Here is a 12,981-nt window from a genome sequence, read left to right on the forward strand (position 1 = left end):
GTTTTTTGTTCCATCCTCTTTTCACCTCCTCCTCCCCTGCTCTCGTGTCCTGACTAAATAAGGGTGTTGAAGATGGAAGGCTGCTCAGCCCGCCTCCTCTGATTTTCAGCTAATGTAGTGAATGCTCCAGTGTGTAATAGGAGTGGGAACTGATGCATTTTTAATTCATACTAAAATGTCACATTTTGACAAATAGCTCCTCAGGCCTCATCCAACCGCGGGGCTGCAATCCATCACCTCTTTCCAATCATTAAAACAGTGGGGAGGGGGGGAAAAAAAAAAAAAGAGTGCATTCGTGATTGCAGGTCATTTCGATCAATGCGGTGCACTGAGTAGCAGTGTTGCTTAAGGGGATGTGGCTGACGGAACTGAAAACAAGGCAGTTTTATACTCAGTCGGGGCGTGACATATCCTGCTCTAATGGATTTAAGGAGAAAGCCTCAGAATGAACCTCTGCCGTGGCCCGCTTTCACACAACCAGAACCAATCATGGACAAGCCATTTGAATAGTTCCAATTCTAGAGTGCAAAATTACTTTGAAGTCGTTTTAAAAGCATGGCGCACTACTTTGAGTAATCAACGTGAATACATACAACTCTTATGTAATTCACTCCGTCACGTGACAGACTCAGCCGCATTATTATCCGACCGTCCTTGAAGGCAGCATCCCCTGTCGAACGCGTGGGGAACCCCGCGCTGTGACGTCACGTAATGAAAGCCTGCGAGGTGAATCCCCAGCCCCAATTCACGGCAATTCAAATATAGGTCAGAAGCAGTATAATATGTGTAAGATTGATTTTACTTGCTCGGGTTGATCATGTCACGTGCCACCTTTGATTGTTAATTAAACCCGAATCCAGCTGTCACGCCAGACGTTTTTACGCGGGTTGTCTATAGGTTTAACCTGCAGCGGAACACACAATGGAAGCGCCTCCATTTGACACCAGCTGCCTCATAAATGCTTAAAGTCAGTCAGGCCTTTGGGTGCCATTTCTTGTGATGAACATTTTCACTACAGAAGGAGTGAGGCTCTATATTTCCTTTGTGGGCCATTCCAAAAGATAGATGACAATTTAGGTACCAGCATTTTTTAAAAAGAGACCATTTAATTTGTCATTTGTGTTTTCAAGGAAAACAAGTAGTAAACCATTTTATAATTGGATTCAATATTCAGCACCTGTAAAACATGTTTAAAAAAAAAAAAAAAAAGACCAAAAATATGAGTGTTGCTCAGAAACGGGATGGGCTCTTTGCACAAATCCACTACTTCCTGAACTCAACACCAGTCCTTCATTTCCGGTCTTTCATGAGTGGACAAGATGATTAATCCAGGTGTGTCTGATTTCAGTAAATACAACAACATTGGCTAGACACACCTGGATTAATCAGTTCGTCCACTCATGAAAGACAGAAAATAAAAACGTGCAAAGAGCCCATTGCAAATCAATGCTATTTTTTAAGAGTAGCTAGCTATTTTGTTAGCTACTACTCTCAAGAACAAACTAGCTATATGTAATATAAAAACTAAAACTAACGTGTGTTTTTTAAAAACATAAGTGACAGTACGCTGAATTGCGGCTGAGAACGTGAATAAAAAAATATCAATGACGTCTTGCTATGCTAGCTTCCGGTAGATTTTCTTTTAGCTTACCTATCAGTATTGATTGTTTTAGTAGCGCGTAGCCTATAAACCTCAAAGTTTAATTACAAGTATTTAAAATAAGTTTGTGATAAAACGATGTTTTGTTGTTTGCCGTAATTGGTCATCAAGCGGCCGCCATTTTATGGGGTGTCTTTTAAATAACCACGAATCATTTTTTTTTTGTGGTGCACGCAGGTTCAAAACGTCCTCCAATTATGAAATAATGACTCATAAAGTGTTTGTTTGTATAGAGTGGAGATATTAGGCACTTCGTGGTCGAGGCATAAAGGGTTAAAGAGGCGCAGCTAGAGCCGGTGGAGCTGAAGTCATCCAGCAAAAAGCGCACAGCGAAGGAGGAAGAGCAGCAGGAGGAGGAGAATTGGAGCTACACAAAGCACCTCCAAAACACACAACAAGGTGGATATCATCTCTGTTTTTTCTTTCTGTTTTTTTTTTTAAATTCTAAAAAATATGCTTGTTGAAGAAGAACTGGAATGAGAAGCGACACAAAGGCACCGGCCCTCCATGGCTCCAAGCAGCGCGACGCTCGCAGCCTCGCTCCCCCAAACCGCCTCGCAGGAGCGCGCTGCCGTGCGCCATGAGAGGAGTGTCGCGGCTCAGCTCGACTGAGAGGAGGATATATCACCTGACGAGCGCCCTCCTCCCTCTCCATCACTATCAACACCGCCGAAGGGGCACACGGAAGCAGACACCGTCGCCCCCCCCCCCCGCCCCCATTTTGTCGACGGGAGGCAGAGAACGTCTCACATTAGGCTGCGCGTGACAGGAACGACACAACTTTCATTAACCTGGAAAAACAAACACAACAAAACTTGGAGCAACTTGCATTCACTACTGGACCGAGCTGTGGGGTCTTCTTAGTTTTGAAAGTCCGGCAAAGTCTTGATAAAGTCCTGGGGCCACTGCATCGACGATGCCGGTCCGGAGAGGCCACGTGGCTCCTCAGAACACCTTCCTGGACACCATCATCAGGAAATTCGACAGTCAAAGTAAGTTTAAACAACCCCCCCCCCCCGAGAAGATTTAGTCGAACAATTATATTGAGAATGATGGTAACAAACTGTAAGACGATTCAGGCCCGTCACTCGTGTCACGTTTGGTCTGCTAACGCAGAACATCACGGATGCCAATTAAATGCTCAAATATGTATATCCATCTTCAGGTCCATATTCTTGTCCTGGCTCGCACGACAACTTTGCCATTTAGTTACGAGTGAGGCAAAATTGTGTTGCAGTTGACACCTGCAAACTACTCTTCAAACACATTTTGTTAACTAGTAAAAAAAAAAAAAAAAATCTCATTATAATGACGTAAAGTAGATATGATGGCTAGTAGTGCAAAAACAAGTGACATTGCTAATCTTATTTGGAAAGATGCTGAATATTTAATTTAAATCTGTTAAGCAAATCGGCATACTATAATGAAAGCAAGGTTAACTAGTAGAATCTTCAATGACGATTAGTGTTTTATGGTGGATTAACAGTAAAAAAAAAAAAAATACAAAATAGTCAAACTTCCATAATTAATTCTTATTGTCTGTAATTCTGTACTCAGAAACCACCAAAGTGGATGTTTAGATAATAGTACGGTTCAAAAAACAACAACAACAAAGTGACACATTTAGAGTCAAATTAATTTATTGTGGGTGTTTTATGTATGCTTATTTATTGCAATTGATATTGAGTATACTATATATGATAGTTATGAGTGGAATCTGATGAAGCAACATTATTGTTGGGAAGAAAACTAAATATTCAGTTTTATTTGGTCACCCAGCAAACACATTTCTCACAGTCTATCCATGTACCCCGTCACTCATCCACCTTCCTGAAATCTTTGATGCGTATCATTCATGTTCCCCCCTCGCGAATGTGTGAGCAGACTTCAAACGAGCGTCGGTGGTTAACAATGGCACCGTTTCTCTGGAAATTCACCCCAGGGCACGATGAAGAGGTTGCTCGGTTGATTGCATTAGCAGCTCTAAAAAAAAAAAAAAAAAAAAAAAAAAAAAGGACAAACAAAATAAGTTGATTTGATGCAAATGGACTCTAAACTACATTAGGGACCCAGTAAAACCCCAAAACAAGACCTGTGTTTACACAGTTTACCGATGTTTGTTACCAAACAGAGCGCTAACGAACACAATGCAATAGCAGACTTTGAAAGTGAGTACTCAACATGAATCCACACAATCCCTTTTTTTCCCCTCCATCCCGTGACTCCATAAAGGTGAACATTGTCCTCTCGCCGGTACACGTCATTACGCAGGGTGCAATTCTCCAAACGCGGCTTCATCACAGATTTAACATCTGTTCAAGCGAGTGGCAGGTTGCACCTTCATTAACCGGGCGGGGGTGATTATTTATGAGCAGCAAAATGTGCATCTGAGAGGTCCATAACCACACGTCAGTGCTTTCCAAACGTCTCCGTGACTCATATCTTCCCCTCAAGAAGTCTCACGTGGTCGGAGCAGGTCTTTTAGTTTGCCTAACAAAGCATGTTAACGGCGATGGAGAGGCCCCGTCCAATGGATGTGGTGGAGATGAGACACTTTTCAGCTGATTCTGTGCCAAAAAAACTTGAGCTCAAGTGTTGACGATAGAGTAGCAACTGCACCCCGAGGTTGGGGCGGGCGTGTCAGTGACCCGCCGGATCCAGTAGATGGCGTTGTTCTGCTTTCGTTACAGTTCCTATTTTAGATTGCAGTGGAGCCTCTCAGGTCAAAGCAGATGTTGTATTTGTTGACGTACTACTAATTTACAGTCGTATGCATTTCTTTACATTCATTCAAACTTACAACTAACCACCGTGAGATGTAACAACAATTACTCTATAAATATTTTAAATTAGGACACAAAATGACGCTGTAGTCTTCCCGCAAATCTGTAATTCACTGAAACAATCACTTATTTGCTGTTTTTGGGCTCAGAGACAAAGCTCCATCTAATATAAAAGTAGTGCTTTGGTGCCACCTCAGTGCCAGGATATTATGTTGAGGAGAGGGGAGGAGCTTTATTTTGTTGGGCGGTTCTGACGGCATGATAACGTTGAACAAAAATATTGCGGTATCACAAAACGATATTAAAATTACAGCTCTAAAATGACTTTAAAAAAAAAAACAAAAAGTCTAAAATAATATTTTTAAACAAAATGTTGACTATTTGCTGCATTAGGAAACCTGTGACATGTTAAATTTAAATAAGTATATAAATAAATGTTAAGCTATTTTTAGAACAGACATGTATGCTACTCATGTTTTCCTTGAGGCTAACTACTACACGCTGGCACCACATTTATTTAGTTTTTTTTCTTGCAACGACAATGCACATTGATCCGAAGGCATCTGTGTAACTATTGTCAATATTTTTTTAATTCCAGTTTGTGAAACATTCTAAATAACCCTCAACATGTTAATATTCAAACAAACAAGAAGAATGGATGGATAGTTTTCCCCGTGATGTTTGCAAGAGTGTCGGATGACCAGGAAAATAATGCAAGCAATTGTACTCACTAGCAAGTGGAAAAAACAAAAATGTATGTCAGTTTTTTGTTTAGTTTAACGGCAGCACATCACTTAGTGGACAGCATGTACACCCACGTTCTAAAAATGATGCGTTTTAGGCTAATTGTATGCACTAAATTAGTCATAGGATTGAACGTGAGCGCGAACGTTTGTTTGTCTCTCCGTGCCCTGCGATAAAGTGCCGATTAGTCCCAAGGTGTACCCCGCCTCTCCACCTGAAGTCAGCCGGGATCGGCTCCAGTTACCCGTGAACCTAATGAAGACAACCGATATTAGAATTACCTTCTTTGATGGCTCTTTATCAACATGCGGGCCGGGTAAACTTTATCCGAGCGACAATCAGGAGCCGGCCGATTGTGTTTTGTGGCGCTATTGGTGATGGAAACCGTCGCAGGTGGGAAATGAGTCGGGAGAGAAAAGCAATCTCCACGCTCGGAAGAACATGGCAGACTAATTTATTTCCACTGTGGTGTCGTGCTTTCGAAATAATGTCCTCGGATCGCTCGCCGCGGATGCGTAATCGTCAACCTTGGAGAAAGATGATTAAGGAGAGAAAACTACAACAGTTGTCACCGTGCGCCAGATTCAGTGGACTGTATCGTGTGCTGGACAAGAAATTCTGCTGTACAGTTTGGACAAAAGTATTTGGCCACTTGGCCATTCCACTCACGGGACTGAATGACAAAATATAGACGGCTAAAATATGATTTTGACCCAATGTGCATCAGGGCTCTGCCACAATTCATATCGGAGCGATCATCTGCTGTTAAACCGTCTCGTCCTGATGACATCATCAACAGTTTGGAGGATGCTGATCCAAGCACATACGGTTTCTGAATCAAGCGGGTCAAGGGTACGGCGGCTGCTAAAACGTCTCATTGGATTATCCGACAGGCGCGAGCAAGAGGTCAAAGCTGTTTGGCGTGCGTTTTATTGACATGTCCGCTGGGGGGAAATCAATTGGCAGAGTGACGTTTGCTTCCATGAAAAGTTCCACAACTAGCAGGAAGGCCTTTTGCGCAAATACGTGGAAATATCCCCGCGTTTTCATTCGTCTTGTTAAGTTTGACGCTCGAAAAAAGAACCCAAATTGGGTCAAGATTGGATCGATCTAACTTTGTCAGTTATTTAACCCAAAAAGTTCAGTGGAATTCAATTATTAACCCACAAAGCAACCCATTTTTTTAATTTTTTTTTTGGCGGAGGGGGTTGGGGTGTTTTAATGGGTTATTTATTTGACCCAACTGTTTGGGTCAATTAAATAACCCAATTGAGTTGGGTTAAAAGTGAACCGACCCAACTTTAGCACAGAAACTTTTTGAGTTATTTAACCCAAAAAGTTGCATCAAAAAATTGGGTTGCTTTGTGGGTTTTAATTAAACATGATTTTTGGGGTTAATTGAATAACCCAATTGAGTCAAAAATGAAGTGATGTAACTTTTTCAGTTATTAACAAAAAATCTTTTTGAATTACTTAACCCAAAAAGTTGGGTCAAAAATTTGGTTGACTTTGTGGTCAATTTTTTTTTGGTTAATTGAATTCTATTCAATTTGGGTCAAAAATGAGCCGACCCACCAAGGTTGGGTCAAAATTAAATTACTAACCCACAAAGCAACCCAATTATTTTGGGTAGTTTTGTGTGTTATTCTGTTGACCCAACATTTTGGACAAATTGAATAACCAAAAAATTCGGGTCAGTCCCTTTTTGACCCAATTTGTGTTATGTCTTGTATGTTTCTCGAGTTTCAAATGCAGTTCTGGTAGATTGAAATGTTAACATTTTTAGGCAGACGGATGAAACGTGTCGCGGCTGTTTTTGCAGGAACAAATCCGTGTTGATAAAATTTACAAGTAGTGAGCACAATGTAACTCAATCTAACTTGAGTAAACATAGCATTTCCTCATCAAATAAACTGTGTTGCATTGAAACTACTCTAACAAGTACAATTAATCCAAAAAATACTTTTTGCTTGTTACAACCCGCTTCTACTGACTGTACGTTTCCCCCCCCATATTGGCTTAGAGAGCGAGACTGCATGCTGTAACACAACAACAAGCAACATTTATGACCTCAATGTGAGGCCACAGCAACCTTTTGGGGCTTTATGTTATTTGTTATGCTCCTTAGAGAAGGACGTTGGCCAATTACAATGCTTGAATCCACTGTCCTCCCTGGAGGATGTTACCATTCGGCAGCTTAAAGTGCACACACACACACACACATGCACACGCTCATCCATCGCCATGGCAACTGAACCCCCTCGACACACCCACCCACACAACCTCCCACTGTCTCTCTCTTTATCATTGTACTACACACATACTCTCACAACATAGATATACTTTGTTTTGTAACCTTAAAACTTTGACCAAACGGGCGATAAATGATCACCTGGATATTAAAAATGGAAGGGTGGGGGCTCAAAAGCGTTGTATTCCAGCTGTGCTTTTTTATTTTTATTTTTTATTTTTTTATTTTAAATATAAACGTTTTAGTTAAACAAAAAAAGTAATCAATACTAATGACTAATATAACTCGCTAGCTACTTGCTCTGATTTTTTTTTTTTTTTTTTTTTTTTTTTAACTGGATTGATACAATAATACTGTAATCTAAAATAAACATTTCACATTTTTAAGACGTTCCTCTGCTGGCTGTAGAAAGCAATCATATTTGGAGCGATTTAAGAAAAGTTATGCTATGCTACGCCTGCTATGCTAACAACAATTTAATCCACCTCTAAAAATAGTCCCCAATAACTGGGTTTGGTAAATTAGTTTTCACTTGTGTGTGTATGAAGGCATAGACCGTTAATCGGCCGGGTCATTTATCGGTGCCGATATTTGGCATTTTAGACAAATACGATTTACGATTCTGAAGGCCAATAAAGCTGGTATCTCACTGAGCCACCGCTCAGTGAGATACCAGCTTGCGAACGTCGTAAGTTTTTCATGTTCATCAGGACTTGTAAGATGTTCACAGACAGTTTGTACTTGTCGCAAAGACATTTTCGAACATGTTCAGATATTGCGAAGGTCTTTTAAAAAGCTTTTACGAACCCTCAACTCAACGTTATTTATAAAGTGCTTTAAAACAGGCATTGACGTATACAAAGTGCTGTACATGGAGCAGAAATCGGTTGTGCAGTAAAGAATAAGGTAAGAAAAACAAGAACAAAGCAAACATTTTAAGTGAGTATACAAGATGGTGCCGGCACTGGGAATTCATAATGTCACTAATATTAATAAACTAGACTAAGTGCAATTTCTGGAGAAATTGCGTGGGAATGCTGAAAGCTGAATGCTAAGATTTTGAATCCATGTGGAATGCTTATGAAGTAAATTGAGAGAGAAATTATGAAATTATGACCTCCTGGTTACTGGACGATGCACTTCACCAACTGTGCCGCCAAGCAGTATCAGACACCTGGTAATGATGATAAGTTATATGTATGAAAGTGGGTGTGGAAAGTAATACTTAGAAAAAGTTATATGTATGTCCCTTTGAAAATGAATGGGAAAAAATTGATCATAAATGTTAAATTGTGCAAATACTGTAAGTAATGTGGAATCAGATGATATATAACCCGGGTTGCGTGAATTTTTGAAGCTATTTGAACAAAGTAAATTGGAAGTATTATGTGGGAGTTGTTACGCGGCAAAAACAAAGTGTGGAGAATAAAAATCACAATAACATATGCAGTAAACAAATTCTAAAACAGTTTCAACTGCAATTGTCCAATATTATGGCATCCCTGTCATATTCACAAACGCTGTTTACTAACACCAGCAGGTCGTCCACCAGTGTTTTGGAGCTTGACGCATCGCTGCTTCATTGTACTTTGATGAGCTTGGCAATGAGTTGCATAATGCGAGAGGCCTTCATGTTCCCAGCGGGGGGGAGGAAGAGATGCCTTCTGTGGCCCTGTGAAAAGACGTGGAAGTACGGCCGGCGAGCGCATGCAACGCAGATTTCGGCTCCGGAGATTCTTATCGGCAAGTGTCTGCTCTAACATGACGACTCGTCATTGTACAGTATGTCGCTCGCGCCATGTCGCTCGGATTTTATGATCCGCGCTCTCAAATCGCCTCTGCGGTTTCATCACCGTTGTCAAACTCAAGGCCCGGGGGCCAGATCTGGCCTGCTGCATCGTTTTATGTGGCCCATAAAATCTACTTTTTCATCCGGCCCCCTATTTTGTTTGACCTCTGATTTCAAAATAGGTTATCCATCATATTTGTTGCTAAAATTAACATCTGCTGTTTCAGTCATGGGCCAGCAGAATTGCAGAAGTGAGGGGCTTCCCTGGTGGTTAGTTTTATTCCTCTGCCCCATCTGTTTAACTTGACCTAGAGAGTAGAAGCAGCAGTGGAGCTCGGTTTAGGAAACACTGTTTGCCTCCTCTGTCCTCTCTCTCTCTTCGCCTTCTCTTGTCTCCATGCACTCCCCCACTCGTAAACTTGTGGATCATGTAAACTCGCACTGCTGACATCACACTCCATATGCTTTCTTCTTCCTGCTCTTCTTGGAATTTTTATTAACTGTCAAAGAAAGGTTTGAAATAACTTTTTTTTTTTTTTTTTTTTAAATATATATATTCTGGCTTCTTGCAGGGTTCTTTTCAACCTTCTCAAAAAACAATAATGTGGTCAAAATATCTCAAATGTATTATTATTATTATTATTATTATTTCTAACAGACCAGACATTTTTTTCTTAACCCTATAAAGCCAAATGTACCATATCACAATACAAGACATATTTTTTTTCCCCCCTATTAAAACCTTGATGTATATGATCTGATACATGCATTGCACAGATAATCCATTAGAGGGCAGTATCACCCAGCCGATGGCTTTTCCCGCGACCTTGCAAGAGCGCCCCAATTTAATTAGTATTTTTTTTAACAGTGATAAATGTACGACTTTAAAGCATTGTGACCGGATGTATCAAATATGACACAAATCAAAGGTCATATGTGGAAGTTGATTTAAAAAAAAAAAAAAAGTTTGTTCAAAAGGACCAGGGGTCCCATAAGTATAGAAACATATTGTCATTTTGTCTTGCAAAGCAGACTGGAGTTGTGCATATCTGTAAATTGAAGCAGAAATCATTTGTCAATCAAATAATTTTGAATCGAAAATCATTTGAACTGAAAATCGATTCTGAATCAAATCAAATCGTGAGACAGTCAGATTACCAGCCCTAATATATATATATATATATATATATATGTGTGTGTGTATGTATATCTACAAATACTCTAAATATAATATAATACTACAAAGAATCAGAATTTTCTCTCATGTATTTCATGGTCCAGGCTTATTAATAATGTCTTGCAATACCCACTGCACCCTATTTGATGCACATTAGCTCCGCCCCCGTTTGGCCTTCCCACTTCCTGAAACACAGGACAGTGTCAACAAGCAGCACTTTGCCTTCATGGTGAGTGTGAATGCGCAGCCGTCAACGTCGGCTTCCAACTCGCCGCCGTCGCCCGCCGGTCACCGTGCCCGAGCTGTCAAGGAGCGAGAGAATGTCGCGGCGTCTCGCGAGTGAAAATTGAGAAAGCTACCGCCAGCAGCCACCGCAAGCAAGCCCACCGCACCGCCTGAACTTGAATATTTCTCAGCTTTCCAATCTTCACTTATGCTCACTCGTTGTCATAGCGACTGGGAGCTCAACAATGCTCCATTTGAACATTTTGAGTGTAACTCGGCACCTCCTGATGTCAATTCTAGCTGACCTGAAACAAAATGTAGCTGTTTTTTTTTTTTTTTTTTTTTTTTTTTTAACTATGATTTTTTTCAATATGGTTCATTTACTCACAAATATCAATGCAGTGTCAAAACAGTTTTTCTGTGATTACTTTGCTATTTCATCATGACAAACTCGCTATTTGTGTTTGCTATTTAATTAAGTGGAGAGCATTTTGGCCCCGTTAGAGGAAGTTGAACTTTATGGGAAGATACACAAACCCCTCAAAACAGCTTTTGCAAAAAAAACAAAAAAAACCCAAATTTTTTGTAGTCAGCCCTCTGATTGTTTTTCTTGGATCTTTAAATACATCACCTAGCGATGTGTCTCCCTCCTGACTCGCAGCTTCGAAAATTGTGTGCCTATCACGAGGATGTGTCCAAGCCATAAAACATCAAACGTAAGCATCTCTGCCAGGTTTTCTTTACCTGCTCGAATAAAATAATAACTGCGCAGGGACACTTCAATTGCACCTCGTTTAACCAAAAAAAGGGGGTTGACGGCTTCCCTCTTTGGATGGAGGTTCTCATGCATGCCGGGTCCACCACACCAGCATCTACAGAAACTCTGCTTCATCTATCCTTCCTTGATTCTTTCCTCTGGTCTCTTGAGGTCTCCCTAATCTGTTTGGAATTGAGATGTTTCTGGGGTTGGTGAAAGATTCTGGTTTTGTAACTCTGTGGGCGGTAAGGTGCTGGATTTCATTTGGTTTCATCTTTCTTTCCTTTGATCCTTCCTCTGGTCTCCTCCTGACGACTTCACGACTCGACATGTTGACTCAGGAAAGCTGAGGTCTAAAAATAAAAGAGGTTCACAGAACGAAGCGTCAACGGAGAAAAATAAGAAAAAAAAATTAGCACTTGAACCATCTTTGAATTTCTTTCACGCTCCCCATTTGCTCGGAACAGTTGATCCTTACTTTCCTGTCCACCTCTCAAGGTTCTTTTCCGTCTGCTCCCGACTGACACGGCGGATCAAAATGTCGTCTGCAAAACATCATCGTCCGCCGAGACTTTTGTCTCACCTCATCTGTCAATCTGTCCATCAGCATCGCAAACAGGAAAGGTCTCAGAGATGGTCCTTGATTGATTTGATGCAAATTCTCAGATGCACATTTGAAGTAACTATTTTTTTTTTTATGGCTGAGAAATCCTACTCTTTCATAATGTGCTTTTTTTTTTTTTTTTTCGGTGTCAAATTTGTCATAGCAAGCTGATGTGACCCAAGTGGCATCATTTCCTGTCTTGCTCTCTCATCATTTAGCTTTATCTTGTTTATCAGCGCTCCATCGCCCTCCCGCCGCCCTTTCTCCCGTGCCATTCATAAATCTCCTCATTAATCTCTCGGCTCTTTCTGCCTCTCACCTGTTCACGATTCCTTTTCATGCTCCCCGGGCTGCTACGCCACCTTGAAAGGGGCACAGCAAAGGCCAGTTAACCCGACCAAAGACTCTATAAAGTCCGCAGCGTCTTTCGGATTAGCGCTCATTTGCATACATCTGGAAAAGCTCGTTAAGACAGAAGGAGATGCTGTCGACGGAGACACTTTTGAGCGAACAAGCCCATTAAGGATTGCTGTGATTATGGGATTATGGCTGTTAATGGCAGGAGGGGGATTGGGCCTGTGTGCCACGTTGCGTGGAGAAAACCCGCATTTGAGCAAAGTCACATATTGATTGAACATGTTGCTCCTTAAAATTGCATTTGCAGGATTTTTCACCTTGCGTGGGTTTAGGTTTTGAAGATGGAGTGGAATATTTGGGTGATTAATCTATCGATTATTCAATTGATTAACCTCCCGAATACTGTTTATTAACCAGTAGGGATGTAACGATATCCAAACATCACAATACGATAATTAGCACGATATTGTGGGGAGGTTGGCGATATAAAAAGTCACAATATTGTAAAAAAATAAAATAAAAATAAAAAACTCATCCTAAAAAAAAAAAAAAGTGTTTATACAGAAATATTATAAAAATATATAAATATATGTATTGAAGTACTTCACATATTGACCCAGTTTACACAAACATA

At 40.6% G+C, this 12,981-nt stretch overlaps 1 protein-coding gene across 5 annotated transcripts in view; it reads left to right on the forward strand.

The window, feature by feature from the left end:
• Window positions 1–1,005: 1,005 nt before the first annotated feature.
• Window positions 1,006–12,981, forward strand: part of kcnh2b (potassium voltage-gated channel, subfamily H (eag-related), member 2b) — a 141,056-nt gene continuing 129,080 nt past the window's right edge. Inside the window, exons 1-3 of one of the 5 annotated variants that reach the window (XM_077508365.1) lie at window positions 1,006–1,077; window positions 1,894–2,059; window positions 2,130–2,652. In XM_077508365.1, the coding sequence (XP_077364491.1) occupies window positions 2,577–2,652 (76 nt within the window). In that variant the 5' untranslated portion in view covers window positions 1,006–1,077; window positions 1,894–2,059; window positions 2,130–2,576. Of the gene's footprint in view, window positions 1,078–1,297; window positions 1,333–1,471; window positions 2,653–12,981 lie in introns of those variants that run through there. The other 4 variants (XM_077508366.1, XM_077508363.1, XM_077508364.1 and 1 more) reach the window with 4 other exon arrangements.

The sequence above is a fragment of the Festucalex cinctus genome, chromosome 20 (assembly GCF_051991245.1).
Source record: "Festucalex cinctus isolate MCC-2025b chromosome 20, RoL_Fcin_1.0, whole genome shotgun sequence".
NCBI classification, from domain to species: Eukaryota; Metazoa; Chordata; class Actinopteri; order Syngnathiformes; family Syngnathidae; genus Festucalex; species Festucalex cinctus.